At 38.3% G+C, this 25,567-nt stretch overlaps 1 protein-coding gene across 1 annotated transcript; it reads right to left on the bottom strand.

The window, feature by feature from the left end:
• Positions 1-38: 38 nt before the first annotated feature.
• CEP76 (centrosomal protein 76) lies at positions 39-25,560 on the bottom strand. The gene is made up of 12 exons (XM_081322330.1): positions 25,171-25,560; positions 22,550-22,705; positions 21,627-21,708; positions 20,136-20,360; positions 18,468-18,653; positions 17,877-17,974; positions 16,507-16,635; positions 13,772-13,963; positions 5,658-5,824; positions 4,653-4,986; positions 2,772-2,989; positions 39-1,058 (listed from the first exon to the last, which is right to left on the bottom strand). The coding sequence occupies exons 1-12, from the start codon at positions 25,231-25,233 to the stop codon at positions 920-922; spliced, it is 1,989 nt and encodes a 662-aa protein (XP_081178456.1). The 5' UTR covers positions 25,234-25,560; the 3' UTR covers positions 39-919.
• Between the last annotated feature and the right edge of the window lie 7 nt (positions 25,561-25,567).

Here is a 25,567-nt window from a genome sequence, read left to right as displayed (position 1 = left end):
TGTAAACTATTACAGTATGATTATACAGGATGTTCCCATCTATTGTTTTAGTGGATTTTCAAAAGAAAAACTATGTGTACATTTTAGCCATTTTAATTTCATTTTTTTTGTTAGAAACCTGATCGAGATTTTTACCAACTTAAACTTGTGTAAATCATTATTAACACAGATTTTATTCCAATAAAATATTTAAAATACATTATACAATTTCTGTCATGATATACAATATAAAATTTCATAGACCAATTCTAACAGAATAGCAGTATCCTTTATTAGGGATCCACCATATTGTATTCAAATATGTTTTTAAAATCTCCTGAAATCAGGAGTGATAAGATTGTGCTGCCAAAATCTAGATGCAATATACCTGAGTTTAAGTGCCATGATTTTTGTTACTGATGCTGCTTTTATTCAGAGAGTGAGTGGAAGTGGGGAACCTCTAAAAAGGTTAACTCTGAAAAATAAAAACCAGCAATTTTAGCTGAGTTTTGGGCAATTTGGCTTTTTTTCAGGATTTTACGGATAGGAACAGTTAGCATATAGAAGACAATCATTTCCAATTCCTCCTTTAATTTAAAGACAGACCCAAAATAGTGATTCCGGGTGTTATTTTGTTTTTTTTAAGGCTCTAAAAATGTCAGACATCACAGACTACCTCCTGTAGCCCTTTGAAAGCTGAGGAAGCTGAATGGCAATCCCAATACCCTCCAACATGTACCACCATAACCTTAAATAGTTCCTTTAGTGTATACATTTAAGTAGACATAGAAACTAAGTCAATTAAAATCAATCCAAATGAATTCTGTTTAACCATGTTTGAGGCCAGGATAAGCCTACATCCATAACACACACAAATATTTGACTTTGTATAAAGTTTGCATATAATAGCACACTTTCTCCCAAATATGCAAACAATTTCTTAAAGTACACAACGGTATTTGCAAGCAAGCATGATCCAAACTGCACACGCAGATTCAGGATATGTGAATACTCTGACACGAACTGCAAGTCTCACTTGGTCCCCTCTGCAGCACAGAATTTCTTCACAGAAAGGAGATCTATTTGAAGAAGCAGAAACATGAAGAGCTACTGTAATTTGATTGAAATAAATAACACATACAGCGTGTGTTAGGAATACTAATTATTACACAAAAATATTAACTTATTCAAGTTAGTTTAGAATCACACTATATAATAAAAGATTTGAAAGGGGGCATTTTGGCCACCAAGTCCAACCTTTTGATCAAGGTAAGAATTCAGACAAATTGGCCATCTAGCCTCTCCTTCAACACAGCAATGAAAAAGAGCCTTCTTCATTTCTGGATAATTGGTTCTTATCTATTAGAAAGTTTCTTCTATTTGTCATTCAAAAATAAAGGTGAAATCCATTAAATGTTTAGAAAGAATAGATCTTAATCTTCTATGTGACATACTTTTAGATATTTGAACAGTGCTCTCATATCCCACTTTGTTGTCTTTTCTCAACATACTCAGCTACTACAATCTCTGCTCTAAGGACACATTTTGTAATCCTTTGGTTGAGTGTGATTTTCAAGCCAGGAATAATCATTAACCCATCTACTACACTTAACTAGTTTGCTAATCTGCATATCATAGTGTACATCAGACATGTCAAACTCGCGACATCACGTGATGTTGCGCAACGTATCGGAACTTTTGCCGGCAAAAGTTGAGTGCCGGCAATGGGGTGAGCACGGTTTCCTCGTGACACCCCTGGTGTACAATATTATCCCTCCTAACATACGATTTAAAGCCTTACTAACCAGGCTCACTGTGCTTTGGCTGAACACATTTATTGGTTTTATGAGCTATGATCCATCTTGTGCCAGCAGCCCATCTAAATAACTCAAGTTATGTCCCCAGAAACCAAATTGCAGCTGTTGACACAATTTGCATAGCCAATCACTTTGTTTTAATTAAATAAATTATTGTTCACTGAAATAGCAAGAATGATAGTTGTCTGGATTCTGGCTTTATCTATTAGCCAGGTAATAAAAGTGCAAATAATTGCAGGTAAACTTAAGTGTCTAGCAGTAATCTCCCATACCTTCTCCTGAACTCAGACCATGCATATTGGAATGGAAGCAAATATTTTAGAGTCTCAATCCTGTTAACAGTCCAATAATATCAAAAGCTAATGACAGGGTCAGGAGAACTGGCAGGGTTATTTTCAGGGTTATTTTATTAAAGATCATATACCAAGGTAATCAAAGCAATTTCACCATTAATAAGTCTAATTAAAATGGATCCAGAAACTCAGTATCATTCTGAAGCCCTTCTTAATAAACTCAGCAAGAAATGAAATAGATTTTCCACATTAAATGGTGGTGGTATTACCCCATAATGGGGATAATACCATTACAAACTGATTTTGTTTCTGCTAGCTATGACTATAGCATTATTCTAATGTTATTAGATTTTTATTCTGCCTCTTTTATATATAACTCAAGGCAGCAAACATATCTCATTCTATTTTCCTCATAACCACCATCTGTGAAACGGGTTTAGCATATGGCCCAAAGTCACCCAGCCAGTTTTCATGCCTAAGGGATGCATGGAAATCAAGTCTCCTGGTTTGTAGATCAGCATCTTAACCACTGCACTGAACTGGCTCTCATAATTTTCTCATAATCTCTCCAATTTTCTATTCTGTTTGATCTGATATTGAACTGGATATCTTATACAGAATTATAATATCAGACTAGTATCTTAAATAAAAATTATGCTGAAAAAAAGGAAACAAGTTTTACCGAAGACATGCAGCAAATGCTCTCCTAGCATTTCTATACACAAAATGGATGGGAAATCCTTTGAATGTATGACCATCTGGTACTGCTCTCCTGATAACATCTTGAAATTCTTCATTTCCTGAAGAAATTCCCGTCGTGCGTTCAAGTTCATAGGCTGCCAAAGCTGGTGACAAGAAATAAGATAACTGGTCGTCCCAAACTGTTGCAAGACCAAGATCCTATATGTTGATAAAACAAAAAACATAAAAGGAGTTGATAATTGCCATTAAATATAAGAGATGGAGTAACAACTAATTTTGCCGGTTTGTCTTTAGAAGAGGTTACACACAAAAACAACTCACAATTTAATACTCATAATATTTTTAGTTTACAAATCTGAATTATAAAACAGAATGTCATATGCCCCATGATATCTATAGGGAAAACAGGTAAAAGGAAAACTACCATTTCTTCGCGTCCTTATTCTATACCACTGATGGCGAACCTTTTATAGACCGAGTGCCCAAATTGCAACCCAAAAGCCACTTATGCATCGTCGGGTGCCGGGTGGGCATGGCCCACTGGGTGGGCGTGGCTGAGGTGGTAACGGCAGACTGGGTGGGACTAAAAAGTTCAATCAATTCCAATTTTGCGAGATCTTTTTTTTTCCGTGAGAAGTTGAAATTGATTGATTGAACCTTTTTTTTTTTTTGCACACGGCGGAGGCCTAAAGCGAAAAGGTTTTATAAAACCCAGCTGAAGGCCTAGGACTGGGAATTCGGCCATGTGCTCTTTTTAAATTTTTAGAAAAATACTGAATTCATTGTAAAGAGTGAAGGGGTGGGGAAAAGGAAATCACAGTCGCTATCACATGATCTCCTGCTTAACAACCATTTCACTTAGCCACTGAGTTGCCAGTCACAACTGTGGTCGCTAAATGAGGGGTTCCTGTACTTCTACTCAGAATTGATTAGAATATGCATTCTTATTTTTAATTAACAGTAATGAGCTGTTTTTAGATTTACTAAAGCAACTCAAGGAATATAATTCATTATCCCTTGCCAGAATTAGTTTCAATCTTACTTGACTCTAGCTGTTCCAAACAGTCATATTATTTTAAACATTATGCTGTATGAAAAAGATCTGAGTTGAAAGCAAAATTACTGAGCCTGATAGAAAATAGGTCATATGATAGGAGTATCCTGACCCAGTACTGTTGTAGAACCATGGACAGAAGCTGAAATAGGTGCAATTTAAATACCAGGAGAAACATTTAAGATATCTAGATGCAGGATTTAAAAATAAAAAGACATATGTGGCAAATTTTGAAGAAGCATACACTTAAGTTTTAAGTAAATTTTCAGAAAAAGGTATGACGGTACATCAAATGTTTATCAGAAAGTTGCTCTGGATTTATTAAAAAATATTACCAATATTAGCAAGTGGGCTAATGCCTCCTTAAGTAACACCAGCTGCCTGCAATTAGTGCAGATTCGAGTCCCACCAGGCTCAAGGTTGATTCAGCCTTCCATCCTTCCGAGGTAGGTAAAATGAGGACCCAGATTGTTGGGGGCAATTAAGCTGACTTTGTAATAATGCCGCTGGGGGGGTGTGTGAAAGCCCTAATAAACAGGCATATACACAGAATGAAGGCTATTGCTAAGCTTGTAAGCCGCCCTGAGTCTTCGGAGAAGGGCGGGATATAAATGGAATTTTAAAAAAATAAAATTATTTGATGAAAAACTTTTAGCTATACAAATTGCTTTGGTGACTAAAATGCCCAACCAGTGTTCAAGGAATCTGTTTTTTGTTTACAAGGGATGATGTAACTTAAAAGTAAATTGGCTTTATTTTTAAAAAATAAATGTACATATTTCATATGTACCAAATAATGATACCTACCTTCCTATGTTCTAGGACTAACATTCGAAATTGCAATTCTAGTTCATTGCTTGCTGCTGCAGCATCAGTTGTGGAACTACAGAGAGGAGGAAAAGGTGGAAGTGCAATTGTGGCCCCTGGAGAACACACAGATTTGATTGCTTCCCCACTCATTGGTTTCCATTTGGATTCATCATGCAAATCAAAGATACAAATTTCTACAGCATCAGAAGGCTGGCAGTTTGCCAAAAACTTCTGATGATTGAAGATACATCCTATTGTTCTGTAAGGATATAGTGCTTTGGGTTGCTTAACATTTGGAGGATCATCCGGTTTGACAGGGTTGTGGGTGTACCTAAAGAACAAAAGGCATGCAAAAGTTAAGTTAAATTTTAAAGTAATCTAAATGGATTAGCTTTTTAATCGACATTATGTTGGCATAGAGGAATTCTGATTGCTTAGCTATGATTAAAAATACTGGGATGGGTTCAAGAATACACACTCAACAATACGTTCATAAATACCTATGCAAACTCAAGAGCTAAACCTGAATCTCTGTTCCTCATTTCACAATGCAGTATTTTCCCTGGATAGTTACTTATCCTGTCCTCACTCTTGTACTTTAGTCACCTTTCATTCTTATGCCATTAGTTTTTCACCACAAAACAGGGATTTCCATTGTAAAATTGCCCTGAAAAAATGAATGTTGCATTGAAACATTGGTTGCTTTAGGTGCCTGGCAAATACACAATCAAACTACCTAAACAGAATTTTGCATTACTGAGAAATTAACTTTTGGGGCTATACATTTATTCCCATGGATTGTACATGTTGCCAAGTTGCTGACTTTTGAGTTCAGAATAGTAATTATTTTGCATGACATTTTAATGAGATAGTGTGTTCAGTCTGAACACAAACATTTTTGTTAAATAATAATTTAATGCAATGAATGGTTAAACAAAACTAAATGCTTGTATTCTGATGTTTGAATTGTCATAACTTACATACTTTTAGTACTTTTCTTACCTATGTCCTGTTAAACTCTCCCAGAAAGTAGTTACTCCATCAATCCCATAAGTCATCACCCATGTGTGAGGAGTGCATTTAGCTTTTGTTCCTACACAAACAAATGCTTCCATCCCAAATCCCAACAGAAGATTACACAAAAGGTTAGCATGATCTTCACAATCACCCTGAAGAGGAGATATAATAAATGTAGAACACAAACTCATAAGAAGTATTTTTATTTTTTTTACAAAATAAAACTTAATATCTAATTAAGATATAAATAACATATTATAAATAATGTAGCAACTATCTAAGAACTATATGACTATATGTCCTCTACACACAAATCATTTCCTATTCTGGAAGGTTGATGTTTGTAAATGTCCAGATTGGTGTGATCTACAGGAAAAATGAAAGGTTGCAAAATAATATCTCTATAGAACAGAACATATATGCACATTTACTGTGCTGTGTTTTCTGACAACAACAAACCACAAACGTGTATTTGTATTTGCATAACTACCGTTATGGGATTTATATGGTGGTATTATGAAATACCAGACGGGGAGTGTGCTGCCACCACGTGGCTGTGTGGAGAAATCACAATGTGGGCAGTCAGACCCTCCTACCATATGATGCATTTCCTTTCCCCTCCCCTTTCTGGGATGGACTTCCTCCTCCCTCTTCCCTAGTGAGCCATGCTTCATTAGCAGAAAACATGGGGTCCCAATATGCAGACCCTGGGAGCATTATCATCTTCTAACCTTGGAGACACCTCGGGAATATCTTGGAAATGCTGTACAATGTCATCTGAATTGCAATAAAGGTATTTCTATATAAAAGGTGTTTCTACGAGTTCAAACTATCTGGAGAGACCTGTTAAGGTTAATTATATCTGCTTACACAGACCATAGAAGTCTTACAAGAGATTAATTATAACACAACAGCTTCGATCCAGAATATTTACCATTAGTCTAGATTCATAGATTACCAACAATTTTATTACCGTCCAAGTCTCCTCTGAACCATCCCATTTTTAAATAATTCAGCATTTTATGAAAATAAATTTATTTATTTTATTTATTATTTAAACTTGTATACCGCCCTATTCCCGTAGGATTCAGGGAGGTTTACAGGGAAAAATTAAAAATACATACATTGTTGTTGTTGTTGTTGTTGTTAGCTGCGAAGTCGTGTCCGACCCATCGCGACCCTATGGACAACATTCCTCCAGGCCTTCCTGTCCTCTACCATCTTCTGGAGTCCATTTAAGCTCACGCCTACTGCTTCAGTGACTCCATCCAGCCACCTCATTCTCTGTCGTCCCCTTCTTCTATTGCCCTCGATCTTTCCCAGCATTAGGCTCTTCTCCAGTGAGTCCTTCCTTCTCATTAGGTGGCCAAAGTACTTGAGTTTTAGCTTCAGGATCTGGCCTTCTAAAGAGCAGTCAGGATTGATCTCCTCTAGGACTGACCGGTTTGATCGCCTTGCAGTCCAAGGGACTCGCAGGAGTCTTCTCCAGCACCACAGTTCAAAGGCCTCAATTCTTTGGCGCTCAGCCTTTCTTATGGTCCAACTTTCACTGCCATACATTGCAACTGGGAAGACCATAGCCTTGACTATACGCACTTTTGTTGACAGGGTGATGTCTCTGCTTTTTAGTGTGCTGTCTAGATTTGCCATGGCTTTCCTCCCCAGGAGCGTCTTTTAATTTCTTGGCTACAGTCCCCATCTGCAGTGATCTTGGAGCCCAGGAAAATAAAATCTGTCACTACCTCCATTTCTTCCCCATCTATTTGCCAGGAATTGAGAGGGCCAGATGCCATGATCTTGGTTTTCTTAATGTTAAGTTTCAACCCAAGTTTTGCACTCTCCTTCTTCACCTGCAACAAGAGGCTCTTTAGTTCTTCTTCACTTTCTGCCATTAGAGTGGTATCATCTGCGTATCTTAGGTTGTTGATATTTCTTCCGGCAATCTTAATTCCAGCTTTTGATTCATCTAGCCCTGCCTTTCTCATGATGTGCTCTGCATATAAGTTAAATAGGCAGGGCGACAGTATACAGCCTTGCCGGACTCCTTTCCCAATTTTGAACCAATCAGTGGTTCCGTGTCCAGTTCTCACTGTTGCTTCTTGGCCCGCATATAGGTTTCTCAAGAGACAAATAAGATGGTCTGGTACTCCCATCTCTTTAAGAACTTGCCACAGTTTGTTATGATCCACACAATCAAAGGCTTTAGCATAGTCAATGAAGCAGAAGTAGATGTTTTTCTGGAACTCCCTAGCTTTCTCCATGATCCAGCGTATGTTGGCAATTTGATCTCTAGTTCCTCTGCCTCTTCGAAATCCTGCCTGCACTTCTGGTAGTTCTCGATCCACATACTGCTGAAGTCTAGCTTGTAGGATTTTAAGCATGACTTTACTAGCATGAGAAATGAGTGCAATGGTGCGATAGTTTGAACATTCTTTGGCACTGCCTTTCTTTGGAATTGGAATGTAAACTGATCTTTTCCAATCCTGTGGCCATTGTTGAGTTTTCCAAATTTGCTGGCAAATTGAGTGTAGCACTTTTACTGCATTGTCTTTTAAGATTTTGAATAGCTCAGCTGGAATACTGTCACTTCCACTAGCTTTGTTGTTCCTCAGCTTTTCTAAGGCCCACTTCACTTCACATTCTAGGATGTCTGGCTCGAGGTCAGTGACCACCTCATTGTGATTATCAGGGACGTTAAGCTCATTCTTGTATAGTTCTTCTGTGTAATTTTGCCACCTCTTCTTAATCTCTTCTGCCTCTGTTAGGTCCCTGCCATTTTGGTCCTTTATCATGCCCATTTTTGCATTAAACGTTCCCTTCATTTCTCCAATTTTCTTGAAAAGATCTCTGGTCCTCCCTATTCTATTGTTTTCTTCTATTTCTTTGCACTGTTCATTTAAGAAGGCATTCTTATCTCTTCTAGCTATTCTCTGGAATTCTGCATTCAATTGGGTGTATCTTTCTTTTTCTCCCTTGCCTTTCGCTTCCCTCCTTTCCTCAGCTATTTGCAAAGCTTCCTCAGACAGCCATTTTGCTTTCTTGCATTTCTTTTTCTTTGGGATGGTTTTGGTTGCTACCTCTTGTACAATGTCACGAACCTCTGTCCATAGTTCTTCAGGCACTCTGTCTATCAGATCTAATTCCTTAAATCTATTTGTCACCTCTACTGTACATTCAACAGGGATATGATTTAATTCATACCTGAGTTGCCTAGTGCTTTTCCCTACTTTCTTCAGTTTAAGCCTAAACTTTGCAAGGAGAAGCTCATGGTCTGAGCCACAGTCAGCTCCTGGTCTTGTTTTTACTGACTGTATAGAGCTTCTCCATCTTTGGCTGCAGAGCATATAGTCAATCTGATTTCTGTGTTGACCATCTGGTGATGTCCATGTGTAGAGCCGTCTCTTGGGTTGTTGGAAAAGAGTGTTTGCTATGACCATCGTATTCTCTTGACAGAATTCTATCAGCCTGTGCCCTGCTTCATTTTGCACTCCAAGGCCAAACTTGCCTGTTATTCCAGTTATCTTTTGGCTTCCTACTTTAGCATTCCAATCCCCCATGATGATAAGAACATCATTTTTTGGTGTTAGTTCTATAAGGTGCTGTAGTGCTTCATAGAACTGGTCAATTTCATCCTCTTCAGCACTGGTGGTTGGGGCATAGACTTGGACTACTGTGATATTGAATGGTTTGCCTTGGATTCGAACTGAGATCATTCTGTCATTTTGAGGATTGTATCCCAGTATTGCTTTTCCTACTCTTTTATTGACTATGAAGGCTACTCCATTTCTTCTGAAGGATTCTTGCCCACAGTAGTATACCTGATGGTCATCTGAATTAAATTCACCCATTCCTGTCCATTTTAGTTCGCTGATACCTAAGATGTCAATGTTCAGTCTTGTCATCTCTTGTTTGACCACGTCCAGTTTTCCTTGATTCATGGATCTTACATTCCAGGTTCCTATGGAGAAAAAATCTTTACAGCATCGGACTTTCCTTTCACCACCAGACACATCCACAGCTGAGCGTCCTTTCGGCTTTGGCCCAGTCGCTTCATTCTTTCTGGCGCTACTAGTACTAGCCCTCTGCTCTTCCCCAGTAGCATATTGGACGCCTTCCGACCTGAGGGGCTCATCTTCCAGCGTCATATCGTTTTGCCTTTTGGTACTGTCCATAGGGTTTTCATGGCAAAGATACTGGAGTGGGTTGCCATTTCCTCCTCCAGTGGATCACGTTTTGTCAGAACTCTCTGCTATGACCTGTCCGTCTTGGGTGGCCCTGCACGGCATAGCTCATAGCTTCATTGAATTACGCAAGCCCCTTCGCCACGACAAGGCAGTAATCCATGAAGGGGAATACATACATACAAAGTTAAAATCGATTAAAACTAAAATTAAATTAAGTCCCTGAATTTAACTAAAACCCCATTAATAAATAATTAAAACCCCTCAGTTTGGGCCAGACAGCTCAAAAAGCCAAGTTTTCAAATCCCTGCGAAATGAGCGAAGGTCGGGGGCAGTCCTAAGCTCCGTGGGAAGATGGTTCCAAAGGGCCGGCGCGCCCACAGAGAACGCCCTTCCCCTGGGGATAACCCGCCGGCATTCCTTGACCGGCGGTACCCTAAGAAGGCCCTCCCTGTGGAAGCGCACGGGACGATGGGAAGTTGATGCCGGCAGCAGGTGTTCCCTTAGATATTTTCTGCACTATTTCCAGAATACCTTAAACTACTTCCATTTTGAGGAATTTATTTCTGAAATTTACTTCCCCTTCCAGAATGGTAGAATCTGAATAGTTTCGGCATGAAACTATTTATTTATTTATTTATTCAAGGTTAATGTAATCATTTTAATTGTTCTTAATTTTTGTATTGTTTTTTAAAAAACCTTGTGAACTGCCCTGAGTCCTACGGGAGAAGGGCGGTATATAAGTCTAATTAATAATAATAATAATAATAATAATAATAATAATAATAATAATAATGCTGCAAAGGAAAAATGAAAGGTTCTACAGGTAGTCCTTGAGTTACAATTGTAATTAAGTCTGCCCATCACAGACTTATGTGGCAGTTGTTAAGCAAAGCAATGGTTTGCTATGAGTGCAAAAGTAAGTGTTGGTTTGGGGCAAAATATCTTAAAATATGGTCATGTGACTGCTGGAGGTTGCAAATATGTCCTGGCTGCCAAATGCCCAAAGTGCAGCCACGTAATTGCAGGGGTGGGGGGAGAGGCCCAACTGTCAGAACTTTGAATCTGGGTCAGAAGTACCCCAGGTAGATCGGTTGGAACTTCAAAGAACTACCTGTAATGCTCTTCAGAAGCTGTTTTATTCCCAAACAGTTGGATTTTCCATATCCTTAGTTAACAAGATGTTACTGAATATACAGTTGCAAGAAAAAGTATGTGAACCCTTTGGGATTACGTGGAGTTTTGCATGAATTGGCCATAAAATGCACTCTAAACGTCATGTTACTACAGTAGAAAAACACAGCCTGCTTAAAATAATACTACACAAACATTATTTATTTATTTATTAATGGGACTTATATCCCGCCCTATCTCCCGAAGGACTCAGGGCGGCTAACAACAAAACATATAATAAATACAGAAATTAAGATAAAATTAAAATTAAAGGCCTCTGTACAATAAATTAAAATTAAAAATTAAAATAAATTAAAATTAGAGTTAAAAATTGTAAACATAATTAAAATCCCTGTCAGTCCAGGTCAGCCAGGTGGAAAAGGAGTGTTTTGAGGCCGCGGCGAAAGGACTGGAGATCTTGGGCCATCCGAAGCTCAGGGGGGAGCTGATTCCACAGGGCTGGCGCTCCCACAGAGAAGGCTCTTCCCCTGGGGGTCACCAGCCGACATTGTCTAGTCGACGGTACCCTGAGGAGGCCTTCTCTGTGTGAGCGTACTGGGCGATGGGAATTCGTTCCTGGCAGCAGATGGTCCTACAAGTATCCCGGGCCTAAGCCATGTAGGGCTTTAAAGGTAAGTACCAGCACCTTAAATCTCACCCAGAGGGCAACCGGTAACCAATGCAGCTCACGCAGGAGGGGTGTAATATGGGAGTATCGGGGTGCTCCCATCACTACCCGTGCAGCTGCACTCTGCACCAGTTGAAGCCTCCAGGTGGTCTTCAAGGGCAGCCCCATGTAGAGAGCATTGCAGTAGTCTATACGGGAGGTAACGAGTGCGTGGGTGACTGTACGTAGGGCATCTTGGTCCAGAAAGGGGCGCAACTGGTGTACCAGGCGAATCTGGGCAAATGCCCCCCTAGCCACGACTCCAGCTGTTGTCATGTTTTAACTGAACATAACATGTAAACATTCACAGTGGAGGGTGGAAAAAGTATGTGAATCCCTAGCCTAATGACTTCTCCAAGAGCTAATTGGAGCCAGGAGTGAGCCAACCTTGACTCCAATCAGTGTGATGATATTGGATGTGTTGCTGACAGCTGTACTGCCCTTTAAAAACACACACCTGTTTTGGGTTTACTGGTCTCAAGAAGCACTGTCTGATGTGAACCATGCCTCGCAGAAAAGAGCTCTCAGAAGACCTACGATCAAGAATTGTTGACTTGCATGAAGCTGGAAAGGGTTACAAAAGTATCTCCAAAAGCCTTGATGTTCATGTGTCCACGGTAAGACAGACTGTCTACAAATGGAGAAAGTTTAGCACTGTTGCTACTCTCCCTAGGCGTGGTCGTCCTGTAAAAATGACTGCAAGAGCACAGCGCATAATGCTTAATGAGGTAAAGAAGTATCCTAGAGTGTCAGCTAAAGACCTACAGAAATCTCTGGCACATGCTAACATTTTTGTTGACACATCTACAATAAGGAAAACATTCAACAAAATGGAGTACATGGGAGGACACCACAGAGGAAGCCATTGCTGTCTAAAAAAAATATTGCAGCACGTTTGAAGTTTGCAAAAGAGCACCTGGATGTTCCACAGCACTACTGGCAAAATATACTGTGGACAGATGAAACCAAAATTGAGTTGTTTGGGAAAAACACACAACACTATGTGTGGAGAAAAAATGGCACAGCACACCAACATCAAAACCTCATCACCACTGTAAAACATGGCGGAGGGAGCATCATGGTTTGGGGCTGCTTTGCTGCCTCAGGGCCTGGACGGATTGTTGTCATTGATGGGAAAATGAATTCCAGAGTTTATCAGGACATTTTGCAGGAAAACGTACGACCATCTGTCCGCCAACTGAAGCTCCGCAGAGGATGGGTGATGCAACAGGACAATGACCCAAAGCATACAAGTAATTCAACAAAACAATGGCTTCAACAGAACAGAATACGCCTTCTGGAGTGGCCCAGAGTCCTAACCTCAACCCGATTGAAATGCTGTGGCATGACCTTAAGAGAGCGATTCACACCAGACATCCCAAGAATATTGCTACACTGAAACAGTTTTGTGAAGAGGAGTGGTCCAAAATTACTCCAGATCGTTGTGCAGGTCTGATCTGCAACTACAGGAAATGTTTGGTTGAGGTTATTGCTGCCAAAGGAGGGTCAACCAGTTATTAAGTCCAAAGGTTCACATACTTTTTCCACCCTGCACTGTGAATGTTTCCATCTTATGTTCAATTAAAACATGACAACAGCTAATGTTTGTGTAGTATTATTTTAAGCAGACTGTGTTTTTCTATTGTTGTGACTTAGATGATGTTTAGAGCACATTTTATGGCCAATTCATGCAAAACTCCACATAATCCCAAAGGGTTCACATACTTTTTCTTGCAACTGTATGCTATTAGAAAATAACACATGGACACATTTATGGGAGAAGGAAAACTCAGAACTTATTACTAAACAGCAAATACCTCATTATTTTATATAGGAAATATAGGCTAGAATTTGTTCCTTATTTAGCAATACTAGGAAAAGGCACACATTGAACTTTGCTGCTTAACTTTAGTTTTCTTTGTCTATGCAGTAGTATAACATGTAAAATCATTTAAACTGCATTGTTTCATCAGTTCAGAGGCGTGATAATTCACAGGACATCTGGATGAAAGCCATCATATTCAATTTTGCTTGAACTAGGAGTTAATAATATAGAAGAGTTAAGATTTAAATTATACCTTGTTTCTACAGAGAAAGGCCAGGAGAGAACACCATTGTTCTTGTTTACTGTTTCCTCCCCCAATTATAGGGGCCTTTTCATAACCGATCACGTTGACAAATCTTGCAGCTTGCCGAGGTGTGTCCAAAAGTCGGCCTGCTCGAAGTGGCCTAATGTATGAACATACTGGCCTGTTTACCCCATTTTCATCCTGAATGTAAAATGTGTGTGAAAAAGTGAATTAAATCAAATAAACTTCTGCATGCTTCAAAAATTACTATGAAGAACGAGGATGAAAAATAGTTGCCACTGTTTTAAGGAACTCATTTGTTTGCTACTGCTTTTTTCCCAGGATGTTTCTCAGACTACCTCTCCTTGTTTAGTTTCTAAATCCAGATAAAGTCAGATAGGAGTTGCAACCTCTTAAGATCTTAATTAATTTTAACCCTTAAAAAAACATCTATATGCAGCTTCTCAATCCCCCCCCCCCAAATCCAGTTGCTTGCTTCCTGCCTTACCTCCATCTCTGGTAATAATTGAAGCACAGGTTTCAATTTCCGCAATTGTCTACCTAGCATACTCTCCCACCCCTTTTGTTTTGTTTTTTCTGCTGGAAATGTGAGGGCTATTTTGTGGTTTTGAATAAGAGAATAATTGACTATATGTATACAAAATCAATATGGCACCTTATTTTATTCCATTTTTTTAGTCAGGCAATTATACACAAATGTGGCCAGGCAATTATACACAAATGTGACACATGTACACATTATTTGTTTAAAAGTACAAAAAACCTCTTGGCCTAGTTTTTTTAATGATTGCTATTCCCCATACTTTTAAAGAGATGTCCTTACAAATAATGTAAGGACAATATTATTCAACAATATACAAGTGGCAATATACAGACAAATGTTGACTTTAGCCAATTCTCCCTACAGTCTGAGCGCCATCTCCCCACACTATTGATAATCCTCTAATCTCCAGATCATGTTTTGATGATGATGAACGTGTTTGCTTATTCATAAATCAGATGTTTTACTGGGTGGGTGGTTGTGCATCCTCAAAACTCATTTACTAAAAAGCAAATCTTCTTTTACTCTAATAATCACTCAAGGTGGTGTGCTGGCTTCCCAAGTTACCACTGTATTTTTATAGGAAGATGATCACAAAGCACTCTGCTGAAGCTGCTTTTTTATTTTCTAAGAATGCCTACCGGAACACTTAACTTCAGTTTTCCATTTAATTTTTTTTAACCCCGCACCCCAAAATGCCCTATGGAAATGGTGTTTGGATAGCACTGCAGAGATTGTCTATCTGGGAACCCTGAGGGACCCAAGTATAAAGGCACATGAAACCAGGGAAAAATAACATTACACTGGTCTATTTGCCCAACCTGGTACTGGGCAGATGATTTGGGACTAAAAACACTCTATGCAAAAATTCAGTTAACAGCCATACTGATGGGAACCTTTAGGAATTGAAGCCCGGAACACTTGAAAGCACAGGGTAATAAAATCCATGAAAACAAAACCAAATAGCAGCATCAGAAAACCAACATATTTCAGAATAGAAAGGAGCTGGAAGGGACCTTGGAGGTCTTCTAGTCCAGCCCTAGTTTCAGGTTTTATGCTATAGTTTCTTCTAGTTTCAGGTTTTATGTTATAGGATGTACTGAGAAGGCTTTTAGCAACCATTAGGTAAATACCAGCTTAGCCATGGAAGGAAGATAAAGGTAAGAAAAAAAAACCCTCAAGAGCACCATACCTTGATTCTTTTGGGTATAAGAAGGACTACCAAATTTCTGTCACGTTTTTGCTATTACATTCTATCTATATACAACTAAAAGTCTCATATTTGATTGTAATTTTTAATTGGGTGAAATTACAAGACATGGGGTAGCAATTATTGAACCAAGGTAGCTCAAATGGGTTAATTTATAGAACGCTACCGGTAGGACCTGTGGGAATGAAATTTGGGGAAATTGTGGTTGCTTCAGCATCACCATGTCTTCTGACTACACTTCCCAGAAATGCATAGGTTGCATGGTGCAAGGGAAGAAGGGAAGGCGATGTCTATGCCTTCTTTCTCACTTCTTTCTCGACCTTTAACACAATTGGAGGGCACCAAGACCTGACGGGTGAGTGGCAATTGGCTGCTTTGGAACAGAGGCTAAGATATGAAATCTCCCAACGAGAAACGGAGTGGGGCGTGACTTGGATATCTGCTTGTGAGGTAGGGCTAACTAGGGAGTGCTGGCGATTGACAGGTAAGCCCTCTTCCTCCCTGGAGGGGGCCCTTGGGGACATGCTGGGAAGGAAAGTGGAGTGTATTTTTCCTTGCTGTCCACGGCTCCTTTTGTTCCTCCTCCCCTCTGAATAGTAGCAGGCAGTTCCAAACATTAGCTGAGGAGGGAGAGGAGGAGTTATTTCCAACACTTCCCGCCAGCTTCCCACACGCAACATCAATGGGGAAGCCAGCAGGAAATTGGAAGTTACGCCTAATACCACTCCTTTTTTTGCTCATCCAGGATAATTTTATCTATTTAAGTAAGAAATGTCTCTAAACGGATGACTCAGCTGGCCTGGGTTATCTAGTAAATAACAAACCAACATTCCTAAGAATTTGTGGTATTTGTTTCCTTACTGGCCTAACTTGAAAGGGTAATGCATACTGAATTCAGGGTAAATTTGTTCCTACAGCCTTTTATCCAAAAATTATATGAACTATAAAGTCTAGAATATGGAATGGCCAAACCTGGGCAAATATTTTCACTAGTCTTGAACTGTGTGAAGTCCTGATCTGTAAGTATTCTCTCCACCACTGCTTTGCATACATAAGAAACAAACGTTCCTTTTCTGCTGTTTTCTGCCGTTCTAAAGAAATCTGTAATTGAAAAAACAACAACCGTGTGCTTTACTGTTTGTTTCAGTATTCTTTTCTGAATTCAGAAAATTCCATTATAAATCATAAAGTATATGCCCTGCTAGTATAAAGTGAACTAATGGCTAGGGCAGGGGTCGGCAACCTCGGCTCTTTTATGACTCGTGGACTTCAACTCCCAGAATTCCTGAGCCAGCATAGCTGGCTCAGGAATTCTGGGAGTTGAAGTCCACGAGTCATAAAAGAGCCGAGGTTGCCGACCCCTGGGCTAGGGTAAACATTGTGTTACTAACAAAATACAGTAAATACTTATACTATATAGTGTACTTGTGGCTGAGTAACACATTTCATGAATGATTAAAGCTTAATCCAGACTTGTCGTGCCATAGCAAAACAAGAATACTTTGCCAGTAGTACATTTTTCAGGATATTGATCAATTTTCAGAAAACTTTCAAAGAGAATTTTTCCTTCCCGTGAAGCTCCATGTTTTTGCTCTAGCTTCTTTTACTGCAAGGTTAGGTAAGATTTATCTAATACATAAAAAATTAGAAGTAGCTTTATTGTTGAGGGCAGATTGGACAGTAATCCTGAAGACTTCTCATTCATGGTACCATCTCCCACATAAATTGGCCATTTACAACCGAAAATGTGAGAATGCATATGTGATAATATCTTGAAATAAATTAGTTGCTCATTCCATGTTTCACATTGATTTTAATATTACATTAACTTTGATTATTGGTAGTCCTTGACTTACAATTCATTTAGTGACCATTCAGTTACAATGGCACTGGAAAAAGTGACTTGTGATTGTTTTTCACACTTACAACTTCAGCATCCCCGTGATCATGTGATCATAATTCAGACACTTGCAACTGACTCATATTTCTGACGGTTGCAGTGTCCCGGGATCATGCAGTCATTTTTTGCAAAGTCAATGGGGAAGTCAGATTCACTTAATAACCGTGTTACTAGCTTAACTGCACTAGTTCACTTAACTGTGGCAAGAAAAGACATCAAATGGGGCGAAATTCACTTAGCAACTGCTTCATTTAGCGATGAAAATTTTGGGCTCAACTATAGACGTAAGGCAAGGGCTATTGGTATATAGGAGGGATACCAGAATGTTTCAAGAAAACTACATGATAAAAAACAAATTTTAACTTGTGAAATAAATATTAAAATTTGCTTAACATTAAAACCAGTCTGAATTGTACTAATATTACTGTTAATTAGAACATACCTGAGTATTAACTATTTCCTGAGAAAGAGTCTTGTTAAGTTTTGGATAGATTTCAAGTTTGATATTAAGTACTCCAACAGAAACCTTTGATTCTGAACCTTTGAACCAAAAGTTATAGAAGAACTTTTGAACTTAAGAAATAAACCTTTTACTAGATTAAACATTCAAGGTATATACAATGTCTATATACAGTATTACTTACATCTACAACTAGGTTTATCTTAATTAAAAGTATTTTACACTGCTTCCTCTATAACCTGGGAGACAGTTTTCCCAAAGTAGAAATTTAAATTTTCATAAGAACAGTTTGGACTATTAGCAACTGGTAAAATAAAGGGAATAATAGAAAATAGTCCAGCTACTCTGATTGAAGAATGAAGGGAAGATCAACAGAGAAGCTAGACTTTCTGAAGTTGTACCTGAGATGCCATTCTGATTCCCCCTACATGTATAAATGTTATTGCTAAAATTCAGAAAAAGTACTTTTGGGAACTTTCTTCCTTGAAATACATTTTCATATTAATTCCATCTTCTTTTCAAAGTTGCACCCAACATCATTTCCCGTAATGGTAAAACAGGTTTTAAACTTACCTACACCAAGAAGTTCTACTGCCACATTTGTTATCCTGTTGTCTGCACTAAGGACAGACCGCCATTCTAAGAAATAGGATGCTACTAATGTAGTCTCACCCGAGGTGTCTGTTTTGATCAAGACAAGGTGCACTGGATCACATATGGACAGCATAGTGGTAGCATCAACCATTTTGCTTCCTTCACCTGTCAACATCACATCCAACTTGGGTTAACTAAAACTCCAATTAAAAGCACTTCCCATTCACATTGCCATTTGTTATCTATGTAAGTACTTAAAATTAATAAATAATATTCAACATATACATGAGATATTACATGAAAGTTATTATCATGACATTTCAGCAACTATTTACAACCAGTTTAAATCATATAGGAAAAGCAGCTGGGATTAGAAGCAAAGAAGGAAATTTTGATTAAAAAAAGGTTTGTAGAGAAAGAGTTAAGCACCTTATTCCCATTTGTTCTACCAAAAATCACTGAATTAATAAAAAGGAAGATACCAAATTCACTATAATAGCTTGCTGTTTCACTGAAATATAATCCACAATAGTGAAACAGTATTTCTAAATAGGCTACCAAGTTTTTAAAACTGGTGAGATACCAAACTTTATGTAAAGAAAAAATCCCTGAAAATGCCATCTTGTGCAGTTCTACGCAGAAATCCATCGATTTCTCTGAGATTTATACTGGGATAAACAACTTTCTGAGCTTCCACCTCTAATAGTCTTTTCAAGTATATGCTTAGGGATGCATGGATTTGGTATTTCATGCAATATTAGCATTACAGGCAGCCCTTCTTTAATGATTGCCTTGTTTAGAGACTGTTTGCCATTACAATGTCAATAAAGTATCTTTATGATTAATTTATACATTTATTTATGCACTTAAATGTATGTTTTTATGACTTAAAAGGAAATCTGAAATAAGATCATAAGCACAGTCATAGCTTCACGTACAACCACTTTGCTTAACAGTCAAGTACTGGCCCCAGTTGTGATTGCTAAACAAGGGATATCTATATAAGATATGTAAGAAGTTTTGACCAAGACTCTAAAAAATAATTTTAAATAAAACAGCATTATTCACTTTAAACCACTTTTAAAACAACTGATATTTTTTATTATTTTCAGTCTCCTATAAATATATGAAGTGAATATATAAAAGTAAAACAGGTAAAATTTCAAATCTGTTGAGTAATTTGATAAATGCCGTAATTTGTTCAAATCATATGCACAAACAATTGCTTGATCTTTAATTTCAAAGCCAGAGTTAACAGATTTATGACCTACAGTAACTCATGTTCAGGAAAATTTGTTGGTTTGTTTTTGTTAGAAGACTGTATAATTCTGAGACATCACCATGACATGAGAGGCACATTACACATCTATGCCATTGAAAAGAAATCAATCATAATGCTTAAATTAAAATTTTCAGTACAGTAAGAGTATACAAATAAAAAAGATAGAAAAAAGAAAAAGAATGAAAACAGGAAAAACATAGTTACATGCCTTCCACTCTTCTATCAAATAATTATCTACTTATCAAAAAGTCATCAATTTGATCTTTCTTTTTCAGTCAAAAGTCCATATAGTTTTCAGTCTTTTAAATAAAAATGTGTCATTTTTTGTAATGTTTAGATTCTGATTAATGCACAAATTTACTTACCTAAAGTATCCTTGTGTACTTCAAGCAAAAATCCATCACTGAAATCTGGTTCACAAGCACATGGAACAGGCTTAGAGTGGAAACGCTGGTTCCGGAAATGTAAGTAGAGAGTGAAGGTAGAACAGGTTTGACCAGGTAAAGGTTCAGGTTCCTGAAGATGCTCTAGGAAAGCTTTCCCCCCCAAAACCTGAAGGTAAAGATATCTTCGTGTTGGATCAATATTTGCTGTAAAGTATTGGAAAAATATAAGGTAATACAAATGGTATGTAAAATAAAGATAGCAATGTTTTTTTAAATCAATAGGATCTTCAGAAGCATTAAAAACTTCTTTTAAACTAAGAATGTGCTTTACAATGTTCACCTAATATTTATTTTAAATATCTAAGTTATTTTCCCATCAAATCTATAATAGTGTTTGCTTTTGACTAGATTGTGACTTATTTTAAAGGGTACTACAGCGCTATATTATTTAGTTTAGTTTAGTTTAGTTTATTAATATTTCTATACCGCCCTTCTCCCGAAGGACTCAGGGCGGTGAACAGGGCAAGAATAAAAATGCAAAATTACAAATATTAAAAAAAGATTAAATAGTTGCCCACTAAAAAACAATCGATACAATTAAAAAACCCCCAATAAAACAGCAATAAAAAAACCCACCAATCCCCCATCAGGCCAGGCCGGCTTGTTCGAATAAAAATGTTTTTAGATCGCGGCGAAAGGAGCGAAGATCGGGCGCCATCCGGAGCTCTACCGGTAACTGATTCCATAGTTCCGGGGCGCCCACAGAGAAGGATCCCCCCTGGGGGCCACCAATCGACATTCTCTGATCGGTGGCACCCTGAGGAGTCCCTCTCTGTGGGAACGCACAGGGCGCAGGGAGGCTGATGAGTTAAGATCTAACAATCATATTATGATATATAAATTTTTCATCTGTATACATATCAGGCGAAAGATTAAGATTACAGATAGTCCTTGCTAAGGGACTGGGACCAGATTTTCAGTTGTTAAGTACAATGTCCCCTGACTATACCCCTTAGCAATGGCAGTTCTTGCTTACTGTCATTAAATGAATCCTACAACATTAAATGTGATATCACGTAGTCACCATTTGTGACCCTCTGCTAGCTTCTCTATTGAGTTTTGGAAGCTGGCAATGAAGGTTGCAAATGGTGATCATATGAATGTGGAATGCTGCATTTCATAACTGCGAGCTGATTATCTAGTACCCAGAACGCATTCACATGATTGCAACTGTTGTAAGAAAGAGGACTTATCATATGTACTACTGTACTTGTTCAGCACTATTAAATCATCATTAAGCAAGGACTACCTAAAACAGAGTTGTTTTGATATGAAATGGGCAGCAAATAAATTTAATAAACAAATTTACAAAAGGATACCTAAAACATAGAGGGGAAAGAAAATGAAAGAAGTGTAAACAAATCACAGAATGAAAAGTTAAAAGTTTTATCAAGATAATATGTAACATACTTTTTTTCAATATTGCTGGTTGCCTGTCAACAAAGTGTGTAGATGCTTTTGGAGTGGAAATTCTTTCCCTGTCATTTATATCCTACAGATACAATTAAAATAATATTAAAGTCATTTTCAAATCAGATTTTCTTACAATTCTGTAAATCTTTATTTTTTATTCTTTATTTTGTTTTATCAAAATAGCCAGCCCAAGAATATAACTTTGTGATTCAACACTGCTAAATTACCTTTTGCTGGTTATTCTAACATCCATAAGCAAGTAAACTCTTTAGTATGTATTTTTTGAAATATGCATTAACATTCTAATATTTGCATTTCAGCATGCCCAGGTATTATATATTTTATTTGTTTTGAAAACTAGTATTTGTCAATAATTATATACACCAAGTTCACATCCATTTTGGCCACAAAAGGCTGTAACTGAAGGAGAAACAGGATGTTTATTTATCCTTTATTGTTTGGTGAAAACATATTAAGTGGTAATGGTAGAACTCTTTCTCACTTCTAGTAAATACAGAGATGGAGAAATTTGTTATGCTTATTCTCAGCCTTTAAGTACTCAGTGAGGCCAAATTTGTCATCCACTTTCTGTACCTTTTTTGAACCTCCTGCAGAGTGGCTTCTTAAGGATATAAATGAGATGGCATAGCAGGTAGAGGCAGGTTTATACCAAATAGGCAACATACACCAGGAATGGCCTTCCCTTTGTGTCCTAACCTCTTATAGCTGTTATATTTCCAAATCAAGCTGCATTTTGTTCCACTTCAGTAAAGAAACAGAATCAGAGTTTATATTGTTTTAGATAATTTTATATCACAAAAAACCTGTCAGAAATTCTTTGTTCAAGGAGAGCAATAATTTTATTATGCACATTCATATTGCTCCAGAATAGATTTTTCTTAATGCCAAACTGTACTCACAGACACAAAATTGAGTTCTTTCATAACATCATCAATGATTCCTCGTTGTGTTAAGGCTTTAATTAGATCTTCCTCTGATAACTGCTGATGTTGAGGTGCCAATTGTTCTCTTATGGTCTCAGCAAGAACTGCTCGAATTCTGCTATGAACATCCATCTAAAAGAAAACATCTTTGTTAACGATTCCTAAAATATATTACACCCAATCTTTTACATAGATCATTCCAAAACAAGAGTAGGGTAATTCCTATATGAAATTAAGTCCATATTGGTTTTTCCATCAGTAGAAGGGCTTATTCCATTGCACAAAAGGCATAGGCATCCATCAGCAACGGATAATATTTTTGGCCATTCATCTTTCCTTTAGCATTTCTGTAGTATCTTTCTGACTATCAGAACTGTTCAGCATTAAGCGTAAGAGCAGTGCTGAGCCAACCTATACCAGCTTGCAGGACCCAACTGGTAGATTTTCGGGAAGGGATTGTAAACCTACCATCCCCAACTTTGCTATTAGTGGAAATCCATTATTGTGATATTCATGATTCAATCATCTAAACAATTATAAAGTTGTAGTAACTGCCTCTTTTTAGCTACTAACTTCAAATGCAATATTAATGTTTTATGGTTCCTCTTACAAACTACTCAACAGCACTAGAATGCACATTTACCGTGTTTTCCCAAAAGTAAGGCCTACCCCGAAAAAAAGCACTAGACTTTTGGAGTGGGTCTAATATAAGCCCTACCCCAAGAATAAGCCCTAGTTTTGGGGTGAGACACACAACTAAAAAGCTGTGGTGGGGGAGTGGAGCTGCCCCACGCTCCCCGCATCCATTTGCCTTGCAGCCAGGCCTCTCCTCACCTGCCCACTTCTTCTGCAGCATCCCCAGACCTGCCGATGTCGAATCCATAGCTTGGTTCTCAGCTACAGTGGCCTTTGACTGTGAAATGCAGGCTGGAGCTCCATTCTCAGTTGCAGAATGAAGCTGCTCCTTTGGCCATAGAAGTGGGCCGGCTGGGCGGGGCTCTTGGTGCCAGAGGTGAGTGGAAGACACCCCCCCCCTGAAAATAAGACCTGGTGCCTCTTTTGAAGGCAAAACCCCCCCAGGTCTTATTTTCAGGGAAACACAGTATATCCACGCTTCATAAATATTGGCATTAAATCTTGATATTTTCAGTATTTCCGTGTCTTCTTCATAGCTGACTCTTCAAAATGTATGTGTATTTTTCAAATTAAGTCCTGAATTCAGCTAGGTAAGTTAAATATTAGTCAGTTTATAATTTATAGCCCACTATACATTTACACTTCCGCTGGTTATTTTACTGATTTGTACATTTTTAAGCACATATTTTTACAACTGAAAATAAACTTTTAGCACAGGTTTACAATTTTATTTTCATTTTATATGTAGTTATAAAATGGATTCAAGCAAGTTTTTCTCCAGCTTATTTATTGTATTACTGACTTAATACTCTTCCTTCCAACTATTACTTGATCAACAACTGGCAGCTGCATTCTAAATTTTCTATCATACATTTAGAACCTTCTAAGATTGGGAAAATGAAGGCCGAGATTGTTGAGAGCAATATGCTGATTCTGTAAACCACTTAAGGGCTGTAAAGCACCACGAAGTAGTATATAAGTCTAAGTGCTATTGCTAGAATTGACATTTTTCCAAAAGGGAGTTTTAATTTAAATCTTCACTGTCCTTTATCAGTTTAGTCACAACAATGTATTGTCTCGGTTAACTCAAGTCATTCCACCATGCCACTTTTTCTTTTGTGTCATCTCTTTTCAAATTCATCAAAACAAATCAATGAGCAAGTTTAAGCACTGAGCTTATGCCAAAAATTGGCATTATGTAGTCTCAGAGCAATATGCACCCAAGATCTCTTTTATCATTTTTGGAACTATTTCTAAAAGTAACTGATGAAAGGTAATCGCAAAGTTTCCTTCAATTTTTTATTTAGGAAAGTTGCAAGATAAGCCTTAAACATCATCATTAATAAACATTAAAAAAACAATTCCCACAAACTTTCCTGCAAAAGCCCAAATTCCCTATTTCCCCACCTCTTCCTAAATGTTAAAGGTTGTCCAATCCATCACAAAACAAAATAAAAAATAAGCTTACTGCTAAGCTTGTAAGCCGCCCTGAGTCTTCGGAAAAGGGCGGGATACAAATGGAATTAAAATAAAATAAATAAATAAATAAATAACACAAACGATGCTAAGCCACAAGCGTCGTATTTTGACTTAGCATGTGAAGCAAGCCTGAATATTGCCTTGATTTTATGAATCAGAACAACGCTCTGGGGAACAGCTAAAAAGCATGTAAAGACTTTAAATGAACAAGTAAAAATACCGTAGGTTATAATTGCTTTCCCTAGAATTGCAACAATGAATTCGGCATCACTATTAGCTTTCATCGCTGCCTAGCGTGCTACGCGAACAAAATTCTCGTTTTCTGTGCCGAGCGAAACTGGACGAAGAGTGGAGAAAAAACTACGCTTAAATTAAACACGGGCGAGTTCGTTGTGGAATGCCCGCCAGTGAGATCACACACAGCCCATATAGCTGGGGGGTGGTTAAAAGGAGAACCGAGCAGCGAAATAAAGACCCTCAACCTTCGTCAGCTGCTGGTGAATGATTTCCTTTAGTTCCGAGGCTTTTTCTGGCGGCAAAGCCATCTTCCCCCACAGGCGTTACAGAAAGCAGAAACCGCGTCAGTTCCCAAGGCGAAATCCCTTCGCCATCTCCGGGAACGCAGCCCCAAACCGCCCGCACCTCCCGCCCTCTGGCCCGCTCGCGCCCTGCCTCTGTTCTGCCAGCACCCATTGGCTCAGTCGTCAGCCAACCAGGGCCTGACGCCCCACCCTCATTTGGGCAGCGGTCTTTTCATCCCAGCCGTCTTGCCAAAGTGCGTCGGCTAAAGTCTGTCCTAAACGGTCGCCTGAGAAAAGCCGCGCCCCTTTCTGTTCTCACCGTTCCCCCCCCCCCCCGCCGCCTCCTAATTTCAGTCTG

The sequence above is a fragment of the Vipera berus genome (genome assembly GCF_964194415.1).
Source record: "Vipera berus genome assembly, chromosome: 3".
NCBI lineage: Eukaryota > Metazoa > Chordata > Lepidosauria > Squamata > Viperidae > Vipera > Vipera berus.
Note: the sequence above shows the minus strand (reverse complement) of the source record. Positions and strands in the feature narration are given on the sequence as shown.